The 14,927-nt window shown below is 39.1% G+C and overlaps 1 protein-coding gene across 5 annotated transcripts in view; it reads left to right on the forward strand.

Moving 5' to 3' along the window:
* Positions 1-9,482: 9,482 nt before the first annotated feature.
* The window catches only part of LOC147618303 (uncharacterized), a 51,411-nt gene continuing 45,966 nt past the window's right edge, over positions 9,483-14,927 (forward strand). For all 5 annotated transcript variants that reach the window (XM_086774775.1, XM_086774771.1, XM_086774773.1 and 2 more), the window contains exons 1-2: positions 9,483-9,656; positions 9,743-10,109. In XM_086774775.1, coding sequence (XP_086630901.1) covers positions 9,764-10,109 — 346 coding nt within the window. In that variant the 5' untranslated portion in view covers positions 9,483-9,656; positions 9,743-9,763. The remainder of the gene's footprint in view (positions 9,657-9,742; positions 10,110-14,927) is intronic.

Genomic DNA, 14,927 nt, shown 5'->3' on the forward strand with positions numbered 1-14,927 from the left:
GGTTTTATGTTCTCATTTGGGAGTGTTGCTATGAGTTGGAGCAGTAAGAAGTAGCCAACAGTAGCCTTGTCGAGTATAGAGACAGAGTACAAGGGTGCTGCTATGGCAGCTTGTGAGGTAGCTTGGTTTCATAAGCTACTTGGTGACATGGGAGAGCCCATGGATAGGACAATTGTCATATATTGTGACAACATGAGCAGCATACAGTTGGCCAATAACCTAGTATATCATGCTAGAATGTACATTGAGGTGCATTATCACTTTGTGAGGGAGAAGGTTCTAGCAGGAGATGTAGATCTGGTATATGTCAACACGAAGGATAAGCTAGCTGACATCTTCACGAAGGCGTTGGGGCATAGAGAAGCTCCACACATTTAGGAGCTTACTTGGAGGTGTTGAGATATCGAGCTCAACTAGTGCTACGGCGCGGAGGACATTGATGACCCGCCTGGGTGATAGCTTCCGCATCTACACCAGTGGCATGGTTGGTGATATTATGAGAGATATGCGGCCAGTGGGATGACATGCAGTGTGATAGCCATATTGGATCACTAGAGACTGGCATAGTTATAGTGCCAACTTATTTAGTTGGGTTCACATTATGGACCATTCCTTGTATGTTGTAGTAGTTGAGTAATAACCCATATATTGTGTACTCTTATCTTTATATTATGTTGGTTGAGAAGAGAACTATTATCTTTATGTTATGTTATTTTTTCAGCCAGATTTGCGTTATTACGGGCCTCGTTTTGTCACTACAGGGTATTTTTGGTAGTTTTCTAGAAGTTCTGCTAGAGAACTTTTTCTACTCAAAATCTGGTTATTGCAGTGCAGCAATGCATTTTGGAAGTGCTGACAAGGTTTGCACATGTATTGTTGATACTGGGTGTATGTACATGTACTCTAGTCACATTTGGTGACACACAGGTTGTGCTAAAGTACCGTTGCTTTGGCACAATAGTTTACAGGAGATACTGTTGTATTACAGGTTGCATACAGAAGTTGTCTATTTGTAGGTTATTTGATTGCTGTAGGAAAACATGTCTGATAGAATTAATCAGATTGTTAGTGAGAAGCTGGATAAGAATACCTTCCATGCCTAGAAGTTCAAAATAACTAATTTCCTAATGGTGGGTAAAGGATTTTGGGATTATGCAGAAGGAGATAATGAGGAGCCTCCAGAGTTATCTGAGGAGAATGCCACTCCTGCAGATATAAAGGCATTCAAGGATTGGAATTAGGGTGCAAGAAAAGTCATGTACTGGCTTTCAATTAGTGTCACAAACACTATGATAGGACACATACAGGATGCAAACACTCCAGCACTTGGATGGCAGAATGTGGTTCAGATGTTCAAGACTAACATAAAGGCAAGGAAGTTACAGTTAAAGCAAGAGTTGCAGACTATGGAAAAGAAAAGCATGTCCATCAATGAATATGCCTTCAAGATCAAGGGAATGGTTAAATCCCTTGGATCCATCAATGTATCAGTGGAGGATGTTGAGTTGGTGAGTGTCTATCTGAATGGGCTTGGCAAAGAGTACAAGCCATTCAAGACCTCCATTGCAGTTAGGGAGAATATTCCCAACTTTCGGGACTTGATATCTATGCTGATCATAGAAGAAAAGGCTTTAGGTGAGGATTCGTCTTCACAAAGCAAGAACACATTGGAACAGGCCTTCTACTATAATTTAGGTAGACACAGAGGTAGAGGCTATGGTCAAGGCCAAGGTGGTGGCCGACAAGGAAATCAGAATTCTGGACAACAACAGTCCAATGATTCACATCAGCAAAATCATAGAGAGGTGGAAGAGGTCATTCTAAAGAAAGGGGGAGCCAAAGAGACCGAGGTGGTTTACAAAGCAATCAAAATGCAAATAGCATAGAGTGCTATTACTGTGGCAAACTAGGACACATGGCAAAGGACTGCTACAAAAAGCAGAATAACATTAAAAGTGGGAACTTGCAGCAAGGCAACTATGCATCATCTACTAGCAAACATGGAGGTGATGATAGAAGTGAGTAGTTGTTTGTAATGCAGCACATGCATCATCTACTAGCAAACATGGAGGTGATGATAGAAGTGAGTAGTTGTTTGTAATGCAGCACATGCTTAGTTCCATAATAGGGGATGTGTCAGGATCTCAAGATATATGGTATGTGGATTCTAGCACCTCTAACCACATGACCAGTCATGCTGAGTGGTTTAGAGATATGAAGAAAATGGAAAAACCAGGTTATGTAGAAACAGGTGATGATACTGCGCATCCCATTGCGCATGTTGTTGGTAAAGTGCCATTGTCTATGCAGGATGGAAAATGAAGTACTTGGCTAATGTACTTTGTGTTTAAAGGCAGGTCCATCTATGATAATATTTTAGTAGCTTTACTGGGAAGGGATGTGGCTATTAAAACAAAGCAGAAATGCATCATGTTGCAATTGAACTTAGAGAAAGGTTATGATAGGATTGAGTGGTCATTCATAGCTAGGGTGATGGAAAAATTGGGTTTTGGAATCAAAACGGTAACATGCATTTACACTCTTTCATTGGCTGGATTTTCTAAAGTGTTTCTTAATGGAAGAGTTGTAGGGGGATTTAAGATCAAAAGATTAGTTAGACAAGGTTGTCCATTAGCCCCCTTGCTCTTTGCTATTGCTTCCCACCCTTCAATAATGTCATTAGAATTAGCATGCATTGAAGGAAAGATTATTGGGTTAAAACTCAAGCACAATGAATAGTTAGTTATACAATGCTTTGCTGATGGCTCTTTATTGTTTCTATGGGCTGAGAACAATAATGTGAGATTGGCCTTAGAGTTAGTGCAGGAGTTTGCCAATGCTTATGGCTCTAAATGTAACATTCTGAAATCTAGAATTATAAGCCTGATTGAGGATAATGATTTTGATCTTCAAAAGTGGGGCCGTGAGGTGGTGCAAAAAGGCAAAATTGTCAGACTGCTTGGTGTTCCTTTTGGTGTCGGACTTACTAATAAACAATTGGTAATGTGGGCCATTGATAGGTTTTTGGACAAATTGAAAAAGTGGGAAGGATTTAGAGTCTCCTTTCATAATAGGGTTGATATTTGCAATTCAGTACTGAATGCCGATGTCATGTTTTTATGCCCTATGCTAAACTTTGGAAAGTGCCACTATAAGAAAATCATTGGCCCTATCAGAGATTTTCTGTGGGGAAATGGCAACGGGAAAAAAAGAGTTTCTGCTTGGCTTTCTTGGGATAAACTTTTAGTTCCTAAAAAGGAAGGGGGCATTGGTATTATTCACTTGCCCACTCATTGTGTTGCCAGAAGGACTCCAGAAGATGCTTCCTAGATTTTTATGTCAAAATGTCACCTGGGCTCTAATGATGAGGGAACTCATGGAGCTTGCTGATGTTATGGCTAATGGCAAATGGGGAAACCTAAACTGGAAGGATAAACGTTTCTCATGTGCCCCTCTTAAGATCACATGCTCAGATCTTTGCAAATTGTTATGCAAATGTGGAAAGACAGTTTGGGTTTCATGGTTTGGGATGGAGGTGGAAGGGTAACAGGTAATTCCATGCTTACTTTCGGAACTCATGGTGGACTCATAAGTTTAATCCTCCTCTAGCCATGCTTGATGACAAAGAATCTTAACAATAAAGGCATTAGGTATCTGGCTGACTACAAGAACAGGCATCTCGCAGGGTGGAAAGATGTGAACCTGCTATCTGTGGAATTTCAGCAAGCTAGAAAGGGAAAGAGATTTTATGGTTTAGGTTTTGGAGGTGCTTCATAGGGAATTATGTTCCACAACAACTGACTCCTCAGTTTGGATCAAGGATTGGACTTGGATCAATGGTGTTAAACTTAAGGAGGGAAAAACCAGGGACATTTATGCATTAATGAGAAATGGGGATGCCAATGTGTTGTATTGTAATAAAATCTGGAATGTAAAGTGGAGCTCCTCTAGCTGGAAAAAGAGATGGAGTTTGATTTGGGATTGTCAGATCCCTACGAAGTTTTAAGTATTTCTGTGGAAGGTTTGCATGTGGGCATTACCTACTATCGGCTCTAAATTGCAAAGAAGAAATATCTCTAGTGGCATTTGCCCCAGGTGCAAGTCTCTAATTGAAGATAGCAAACATGTGTTTTGGGAATGTCCAGCTATTAGGGGTACTTGGTCCAAAATGACTAAATGGATAGGTATGAAAACATATTGGGGGGACTGGTGGATCTTTGGTAATTGGTCAGTTACTTAGTGATGAACACAGTGGGCTGGTGTTTAATATTATTAGAGCATGCATCTTATGGAAAATATGGTCTAGCAGGAATGCAATTGTATTCTCGAGGGTAGCATGTACAGGCTTGCAAGATTCAGAGTTGATGCATAAATGTGTGTGCATGTGTTGGTCTGTATGTACTGTGAATAAAATTAGGTGTCCTGAGATTGATTTGTTGATTCAGAATCTGCAGAGGAATATGCTCTGAATGTTGCCCAGGGATTCTTAGTAAGCTTCAAACATACTAGGGTTATTCCCCTTATGTTGGATTGTTTGATGATGCAGGTGAGATGTTGGGAGGGGAAGAAAAGGCCTCTTGAATTTGGACCTAAAACCTTGAGGTGGTACCGCAAGGAAAAACAAACTGATCATACATTTGTTGCTTTTATTGAGAATCTAGTTGGTACCAAACCCACTATTAAAGTTTGGTCGAAGAGAGGGGGAATGCTGGAAAAACAGTCCCCCCATGGTTTCACTAAAGAAGCTATGATGGAGGCTTGCTTACTGTTGGAGTATCAGATCTCTTGGTATCAATCTTTCTGAGGATGAAAGATGGGAATTTTGATGCAAAATTTTGAATGAGGTGGAGAAAGAGTAGTACGTGGTAATCTGGTTTTGGTTGTATGATAACTTTTGAACAGTTAATATAAATAAATATTATTAATCCCAAAAAAGAAGAAGGGAGGGGGGTTCTTGTGGAGAGAAGAGGGCAAAAGGAAAGGAAGAGGCAGGGCAAGGCTTGGATCATTGCAAACAGAAGGTGTTGCTTGTGACATGCTCTCTCAACTCTCTCTTTCTCTCACACGAGCCACCCATTTCCTCTCCTCCTCTTGAGCTTGGTAGGATGGGGGGAAGTCTAGTCCTATCACTTTTTCAACTCCTATGACTTTGAGACCCCATTCTCAAGGAAGCTAAGAGAGAAAAAATTATGAGGACTCAATGATGGGATAGTATCAGAGATGTGTGTTATATATAAGAAAATTAGCTTTTATAAATCTATATATTTATAATTACTAATGTTTTTAAAATTTTATTTTCTTTGATGATATAACTATATTTTCTTCCATAATGTGTTTTTTTAAATTTTATTTAAAGGTTTTTCCTACACATAATAATACCATGAAATATTAATTTAAAAAATATTTTTAAAAATGAAATAACATGGAAATTAAAAATTTACTATTTAAAAATTTTAAAAATATAATCCTTTGAAATTAGTGATTTTAAATTCTTTTATATTTATAAGTTATATATTTTATTCTTTCAAATTTATATTTTTATTCTCTTTCTTTTTTTAAAAATTACTAAAAATATATTAAAATTTCATATTTTTATTCTCTTTCTATGTATGTTTCTCTATGTATGATGTTATCTTTAGAAGATTAAAATATATTAAATTAATTTAAAAATTAAAAATTAAAAATATTAATGAAAAGATTGGAGGAAGGTGCCACAAGGCAAGCGTGCATGCCACATGGCACTTACCTAACATGTGGCACCATTATGGCTAATGTGGCTATATTCCCCATATTTACATGGGTTAACATATAGAGGGATGATGTGGAATGATGCATGACATGGCATTCCATGATGTGGCATGCCATGTCACCAAGTTCAAGGTGGCATGCAAAAGTGACAAGAAGATGTGGAATTAATGATGACTACGATGATGAAAGTCAACTAGGTGGATCCTCTAATATAAGATTTATGCCCATGCAAGGCTCACACATGGCATGATCTCTAGGCTTTGAAGATTACAAAGCCTACATTTCCAAACCTAGCTAGGATTGGTTTTAGACTTGAAATCGGAAGGGTGGACACAATATAGGAATTTTCACCTGAGAGGATTGAAAATGGACCTTTTTGTACTCAAATGAAGCCAAAATTTTTAAATAAATTTATGTTGACAAGTATAGTAATCCCTAGAGTTTTTAGATCAAAAGATTCAATATTTTATTTTTTATAATTAAATTATAATTGATTTAATGGGCCTCTAATAGTCAGAATAATTTTTACAAATTACATCTACAAAAATCCAATCGTTAGATTTTTAATTTTACCTTAGATCCACGTTCGACTAATACTTCTTAATCCAATCATCACTAGATCCATAAAAAATGAGCATTTTAAATGGTAGATGTGGTAGGAGGACAAAATAGTATATTTTTTAACCAATTCTAATGCTTTTTAAATAATATAGAAAATATAAAAACACATTTAAAATTACTCGATAAATCAAGTTAAGCCCTATGTTATATGAGTTTGTGATATACAAAGTGGGAACATCATATGAGTAATAATGTAAAAGTTATAGGCAATTTACTCACATTTAGTATACCTATTCAAACCTGGGGGACAAGGTCTGTGCATAATTTTTATGCCCAAACAAAAGGGGATTTGCAATTATTGGATATTCAATTGGATTATAGTTTTAGTTGCCCAAATTTGCATGTGATGTTTCATTAGAAGACCTTGAAGTGAAACCCCTTGGATGATGTTTCATTATAGTTTTAGTTGCCCACCTTTGCATGTGATGTTTCATTAGAAGACCTTGAAGTGAAACCCCTTGGATGATGTTTCATTATAGTTTTAGTTGCCCACCTTTGCATGTGATGTTTCAATATAGTTTTAGTTGCCCAACTTTGCATGTGATGTTTCATTATAGATTTAGCTGCCCAACTTTGCATGTGATGTTTCATTAGAAGACCTTGAAGTGAAACTTCTTGGATGATGTTTCATTATAGTTTTAGTTACCCAACTTTGCATGTGATGTTTCATTATAGTTTTAGTTGCCCAACTTTTCATGTGATGTTTCATTATAGTTTTAGCTGCCCAACTTTGCATGTGATGTTTCATTAGAAGACCTTGAAGTAAAACTCCTTGGATGACTAGGAGCTGACCAGGAGAGACTGGCCATTCTTCTTGAAAAATTGCCTGTTTTCAGGCTAAACCCAAGGGTGCCCACTAAACAAAACTAGATAACCTCATCTTGCAACCACCCATAGGAACCTTATAGTACCATGGATCCTAGCCCTTGGTAGGACACATTGGTACAAACCATCACCTAGATAAACATTAATCTCGTAGGTACCTCTAAAGAGCTTCAAATGAATATAACCTTTACCTTTAACTCAATTTCAGCACAAATACAACCTCACCTTGGCTAACATATTATAGCCTCAAAGAGGCCTAATCTTTAAGCATCAAGCTGTGAGATCTGGGACTGTCATGCTAAGAAGGTTCAGAGTGCCATCTATGCATGCAAGTCATTCAATGGTAGCGCTGATTCCACCAATCAAAAGCCATGGGATGCCTCTACCTACAGCCATGTGATTTTGAAGGGCCCAAGCCACTTTCAAAAGCCATGGGATGCCTCTACCTACAGCCATGTGATTTTGAAGGGCCCAAGCCACTTTCATAAGAGAAGGAGGCTTTAGATGAAGAGCTTCTATTTCATGCCACCTCAACAAGCTACCTACTACTACCACCAGGGTGACCCAAAGATTATTGCCAACATGCCCTGCATCCGATTAGTCTCAAAGATACCACTTAATCTTGTATGCTGAATTCACAACATATCCTGGACCATCCAAGCTTCTCTGACTGGCAACAAACTTCACCACCAAACTGGTGTAAGAACACAGTCACCATTAGGAAGGGGATATGTTAATAATCGCTCTGATTAACATGGTTTTATACACCCATCTTTTTGTAAGGTGTTCTGTAAGGTGATTTGCCATTTGTGGGCTTGAATGGGTACCTATCTTTTGTAAGACGACACTTGAACATGTAAAGCGGCTTGTTACAAAAGCCTAAGGGCTTCTTCTATATACTTGCTTAAGACTAGTAATAGTGACCTAATCCTTTTCAAGTTTTAGTTGGCCTAGTGTGAAAACTAGCTACTTATATATAAGTCAATTTTGATAATAAGCAATACACATGCATTACCTTAGAATATAAGTCAATTTTGATTTCATCCCTTGTATTTTTTAACATTAAGAGAAAAAAAAGTAACCAATACATCCACACGCTTTTCTAAATGTTGATGCAAAAATAGTAACCAATGCATGCACACCCTTTTCTAAATGTTGATGAAAAAATAGGGTGGCCATGCATTGGTCACTCTTTCATAGAGATAGAAAAAAAGAGTAAGAGTAACTAACGAATGCCCACCCTTTTTAAATCTTGATGCAAAAATACTGCAGCCATACATTGGTCACCCTTTTACAGAGATAAAAAAAGAGAAACCAAAAGATGGTTACGAGCTAGTCTAAAGTGATGACCATAAAACCATCTTTTAAGCTAGTCAACATGCTAGTTTCAAGCCACATTTTCAAGCCCTCTTTCTTGTAATCTTGAAAACATAAATTTTTCAACATCCACATTGTTAGTAACTCAACATTTAACAAGAGATTGAACAAGCCTTTGATCTTTATCTGCAACATGAGAGTTTCCTTTTTCTCCAAAGTATCTATGAGTTTTCTACTTTCAATGATGTTGCTTAAAAGACCTAGTAGAGCCATTGTGAACTTCAATACAAAAGATCTTGATATGTAGTAATGATTTTTTCATGTAAAAATATATATGTACATTAAAGGTAATTTTCACTAAAAGTCCAATGAACTAACTTTGAAGATGATATTATCTCTTAAGAATTAGCTTATATAATTAAAAATTGGGAAATTCTCGTGCTTAAAGTGAGTAAAACTTCCATGGCTACTAAATGTTTGATTATAATATCATTGCTTACATGAGGGTTTGCATTTAGAGGCATAGATAAGTTTGGTGGATTCCATTATCTTTTTATTCTTAAAAAGGACTAAATTACTGATAATTAAGGCATGGATTACAAAAACAAATGAACTAGATTTTCTTAACTTAGATATATCACCTTACCATCATCTCTTACCACTAGTCGACCCAAAGATTGTTTTTTTGATTAGTAAGCAATACATTTAAAAAAATAGAAATAACTAAGAAATGTACTCTTATAAAAAGAGCTATATTATGTCTTTACACGACTCAATGAAACATTTGGCACATGGTCTATATACATGAAATAATTTAAATAAAACACCGGTACGACAGGTCGTTTTTGTGCATTTATTTATTTATTTTCCGAAAATTTGCAGGAATTTTGAAAATAAGAGGCCTTTATTTAATGTCTTGTTCGAGTACTCTTTCCTTCGCTCGCTCTCTCTCTCTCTCTCTCTCTCTCTCTCGCGCACACACGCGCACACACAGACAGACACACAGGTTTCCTCTTTAAGAGCTCATCGCCGAGCTTTGCCTGTCTGTCTTCACCTGTCTTACGATTTCACCTCCTCTCGAGTAACCTTTCGCTCTCTCGAGTAACCTTTCCCCCTCTCTCTCACACACACAGACAGATACACACGTACGTCCTTTTCCTCTTGCTCATCGCCAAGCTTTGCCTGTCTGGCCTCACCTACCTGTCTTACGATTTCACCTCCTTTGCCTCAGATCAGTCTCGCTGCAACAGCCATGGCCAACTGTCATGAGATAGCGCTTAATCATCCAAGCTCCCTCCATGATATCGATGATTCTGACCATCAGGAGTCGCGGCCTCACGCAGATCCGACCTGCAGTAGCGATGGCGAAGAGCATCGTGGTGGCGTGCCTAGTAACCCTAATATCATGGACGTGGTGGTGGAGAAGAAGGGCGGCAAATACAACGCCCGCGGCAAGATCCCCATACGCAGGATTGAGAACACAACCAGCAGGCAGGTCACCTTTTCGAAGCGCCGCAGCGGCCTCCTCAAGAAGGCCTTCGAGCTGCCCTCATCATCTTCTCCCCTACTGGCAAGCTCTTCGAGTATGCTAACCCCAGGTACGTCTACATACTAGTAATTAAGTGTTTTTTAATTTGTCTGATTTTTTTTTTGGTTAAAACAGTGGAATATATTAAAAAAAAGGTGAGGTTACAAGTCCCCATGAGGAAGGTCTATGGGGAGACCCTTAGAACTATTAAACCCGCTAGATAATGGGATTAACTTATATAACTTGAAACTTCAAAAGCAGATTAAAATTGAAGATGAAGCAATAGACATAATCAAAGGTTTCATGAATCCAAAACTTGATGAACAGTTTTATGAATCCAAAACTTGATGAGCAGCCTGATGAAATCGGCTGAGGTGAACATAATCCAAATGCAGCTTGAATTCCTTCTTTTCGGGGAGAGGAGCTGCGCAATCTTTCTTCTTTTCCTCTTGTAAGGTCATGGTCGAACAACGTGAAAAGTAGCTTGAGTTCGGGAGGGATTAAAGGACCCCTCGGAAGCCTTCTCATGCCTGAATGTGATGAGCAGAGTGCTGAAGCCTTCTTTGACATTCGATATCCAAACCTTGTAGCATAGTTTTCTTCTTTTTGCAGAGCGAGGAGCTGAGAACCCTTTTCCATTTCCTCCATGGCAGGTCTTGCCAACGATCCACCTCCATAGGAACACCAGTTGGTTGGAGATGATGGATAAGCTTGCGGACACCGTCAAGAAAGAGATAAAAATGGTGATTAGTTTTAACTTCATAAAGAGCTTCATTCCGTTGATTCCATACATGCCATAGAAGCAGCATTCTGACGGACTGCCACGTTAAGGGGTCCAGGGTGTGACATTCTCCTAAGAGGACTTCTTTCCAACTGAGAGGGGAGTTCCTAATCTTCATGAAAGCCTTGTTCAGAACACTCAAGAACTGCCTAGTGTTTGGGCAAGAGAAAAAAAGATGTGGGACAGTTTCTAGCTTGGTTTTGCAACGGGGACAAAGACCATTCCCATGACCAATCTTCATAGCCTTGTCGAGTGTCCAGGTTGCTTTGTGGATGACCAGCCAGGCTAGAATGGCGTGTTTTCTTTCTTGAGCGAAGGCCCAGATTAACTTGAAGCGAAAGGCCCAGATTAACTTGAAGCGAAAGGCCCATTGATGTTTGTTCCAGGACAAGGACCATCTGTTGTTAAGTTTGAGAACCAGGTTCCCTGCATGAAACAAGTTAGGAAGCTTGACCAGATTACTAGAATACCCCCACAGAAGAGATTTGTCTGATTTTTTATCTTATGCTATGCTTTCTATGACTTGTATCTACATCTTTTTTTTTGAACAATAATAATTATATATTTATATTCACAAGGCAAAAACATCCATTTACAATTCTCTATTGAGAAGATCACATATTAAGTCCCACCTCTCATCCTCCCAAACAACCGAAGATGTTTTCCAAAATATATGGAAGCTCAACTGTATACAAGCAATCAACAAATTCTCAGAAGTAAAACCCTTTGTGGTCTGCTCTTCAAAATAGTCTCCTTTAGCCCAGAACTTCACCACGGGTCTCCTCCTCCCATAGGGTTTTCAATTAATGCCAGAAAGAAATCCACTGGTTGTTTCTCCTTTTGGTACCACCTTTTGGTTTTCGGCCCAAACTTGGGATATTTTGCCCTTATATCTTTCCAAGTGTACACTTGCCTTATACTAACAAACATTAGGGTATCCTAGTATATGTTAATACCCCCCATAGGCAACACTATCTTATAATACAAAATATTAACTCCACCTTTTTTGTCCCACTCATTAAGCTCCCCCGTAGCTAGTCACCCCATGACCCCTAACCCCCAAGCTCTCAAAACCCCTTGGTTGCAGGGCAATCCCAAAAAAAAGCATGCTTCCCCTCTTCAATGATTTGCATCTGGGACAGATTCCAGTAGTAAAGTTTCTTTGTAGCAGTTTGAATCCAAGGGGTAAGGCCAACAAAAGATGTGTCTCTTCCAGTTGGATCTCCCAATTGTCTTTAAAAAAGAGTCTGCATGGGTAATGCGATACCAAAGGTCTCCCAGTGTAGCATTTATGACCAAGGGACCGTCCTTGCACAAATACGGGTAGTGCATCTAGGGTGATAGGTTTAGGGACTCCTCTGTAGATCAAAATGGCCTTGTTTAAATACTCTCTCTCTTACATAACTTGAGGATTTGATTGTCTAGCCTACCTATACTAGGGATCTCCAAGTTGTATAACAAGATTCTCTCATCCTACCAATCAAGTGTACACTACCAGTCTACCTTGCCAGATTTTTCAGGTCTCTTAGCAACTCCATATGGAATATTGAGCGGACATGAAAGTTGCGAAGTATTGCGGGCATTTGGGATCTTCTTTGAGCAAGATTTCTTAAAAAAAAAGCATTTAGAGTTTTTTTTTCTCAAGGTTGGGAGGGGGAAAACGTACTGTACAATATCGTACGGTACCGTATGAATCGTATGATACGAATAGATTTGTACCGGTACGAGAAATAACCCTGGAAGAAACCATTTTGATGTAATTTGTTTAGTGATTGGTTTGGGGCAGCTGGGTACTTCTCACTCGGGGCAACCGACTCTAGAAATACTTGGAATAGAGATCGAGGCAACCGTCTTCGTTGGGTAATCCACCATGGGGTGGGGCGAGGGTTCTTTCTAGTAGTTACAAGCTTGAGATGGAAAGGTCTTCCATAGCAAGAAGAGGGTGAAGGGGACACTTCTCATTCTACTATGCAAGTGATTTTTCGTCACGACGGTTGCTCTAGACTGTTTTGTGACTCGGTGAGCCGAGGAATTGGAGATGGTGGATAAAACTCAAGACTTTGAGAGTTTGAAATTACAGTTGTTCGTATGATGAATTTCTTTTTGTGTGTAGGCTGATTTGATTAGAAAACAATGTATTCATTAAGAGATAAAGGAACCTTTGCATAAGAACAAATAAATGAATCATGTTGTAACTTGCATCAGTGAAACAATGTGCCTAGTAATTTGGATAAACCTCATAGATGAACGGTTCTAGTCACTGGGAAGCGGATGGTTGGGTGGACCTGATAAGTTGGGTGTTTTCTTACAAGAGACTAGAAATTGAAAAGAGATCCTTGATATATTCAGTAAGATCCCCAACCATGTGGAGATTGTTTATAAATCGGATCGTCCAAGAGAGGCATCGATGAGATAGCTCTCACAATGGGTTGGGATTGATCTTACCGAGTGAGGTGCCTCCCTATCCCTAGTGACGGGGATGGGTGGTATCTTACATTTCAAAGCAATCTGGTGAATATTCCCAAATTCCTAGCCTCTCTCATCTCTGACTTGTCCTTGCAATTCCCTGCTCCCGCTATCTTTGGTTAACCCAAACATATATCTAGTTAGTTTCTTGTCACTGATGTTAAAAGATATCCACCTATCCTCCTTTTCTCTTTTCTTATGTAGCTTGTTATCCTTCTTCTTTAGATGCTCTTGGCGCTCCACATATTGGTCAATATCTATCCTAGACAAGTCTTCCATCTACCTCTTCTTTTGTAATGATTCCAACAAATCTCTCATTATTTCCTCTCGTCTTTTTTGAAGGCTCTTAATTTGTCCACCCTTCTAATAATGCCTTGCTTCTTGTTAGAAAATTTCCTCTAAGACCCCTCTCTTCTCCCTTTGTTCTTTAGCCTGGTACTAGCCTCTTATGTGAGGAGAATGAATAATTCATCTTGCAGTAGCTTAACGTTCTCACTGGAAAATTTTTGAGTTCCTCCTCCCCTCAGTCAGCTAATTGCCATCCCCAAATTAAAGGCATCTTGGAAAATTTCTAAGTTTCTTCTCCCCCCAATTAGCTAACTACTATCCCCAAATTAAAGGCATGTGATTAGATTACACAGAAGAGGTTTCAACTTCAGCTAATAAGGTGTGTCCCTTAGATTTATCTCTTACCCTTGTCCACCCTTGCTCTTCAGGGTCCCTTTCTTCCATAATCATCTTTCCCTTTCCCTTGTCCTCCTTATCAACCTATTTGTTAGAAGTTCCAGCTTTGCTACCTCCTTTGAACCCTCTTCCTTCCTTCCTACTCCATCCATCTCCATTTTGTTTTGCTATGCACAATTCCTAGCTATGTGCCCAAAGTCTCCGCATTTGCAGTAAGTCCCTAGAAGCCCCTAAATTTTAACTTTAACTCCATTTTTCCTAGTTCCTCTAAATCCATTTCTAACGTTTTCGGTGTTTCCACCATTGTGTTCCAAGATATATAGACCTTATTCGAGTGTCGACCATTATCATCATCCCTTGGCACAAATAGTATTGGGCCTAAGGCACTTGCTAAGTCTCATTGCAGGTCTCAGCCAAGGCGAGAGACCTACTATATCAACCTATACTCGGCATGCTTCCCTGAGGCTTCTATTAACATCAAATGAGGGGTCAAAAGGCATCACTTTCACCAACTTTGTGCCCATCGGCGGAGCCCTCGTAAACAAGTCAATGACCATTTGGCCTTTGACGAACAGAACATTGAAGAATTCTTTTTTGAGATAGAAGATTTGAGAGACTCTACATTTCTCCAACTCTGTCTTGTTAGGGCGACTTCGTGGGACAAAATAAGATAGCACTACACATGGAAAATAGACCAACCTGTCTTATGATCAGCTCTGATGGGATAACACATACCTTGCCATTGCACAGATTTTCTTGACATTGCTAAGCCTACAAATGTGAAGATATCTAGTCTTGTTGTGACCTCTTCATGACACTATCACCTTCTTGTTCCTCCCTTAGCCTCTTCATCTCCTCTTCTAATTCCCAGTCGCTCCATCCTCAGTTTGTTGATTCATCCAACTGGTCCCAGTCTCCCACCATCTCTCACCTCTTGCACATGCAAGACACGTGCAT

This window comes from Cibotium barometz, chromosome 35 (assembly GCF_041138505.1).
Source record: "Cibotium barometz isolate CiBa-2024 chromosome 35, ASM4113850v1, whole genome shotgun sequence".
NCBI classification, from domain to species: Eukaryota; Viridiplantae; Streptophyta; class Polypodiopsida; order Cyatheales; family Cibotiaceae; genus Cibotium; species Cibotium barometz.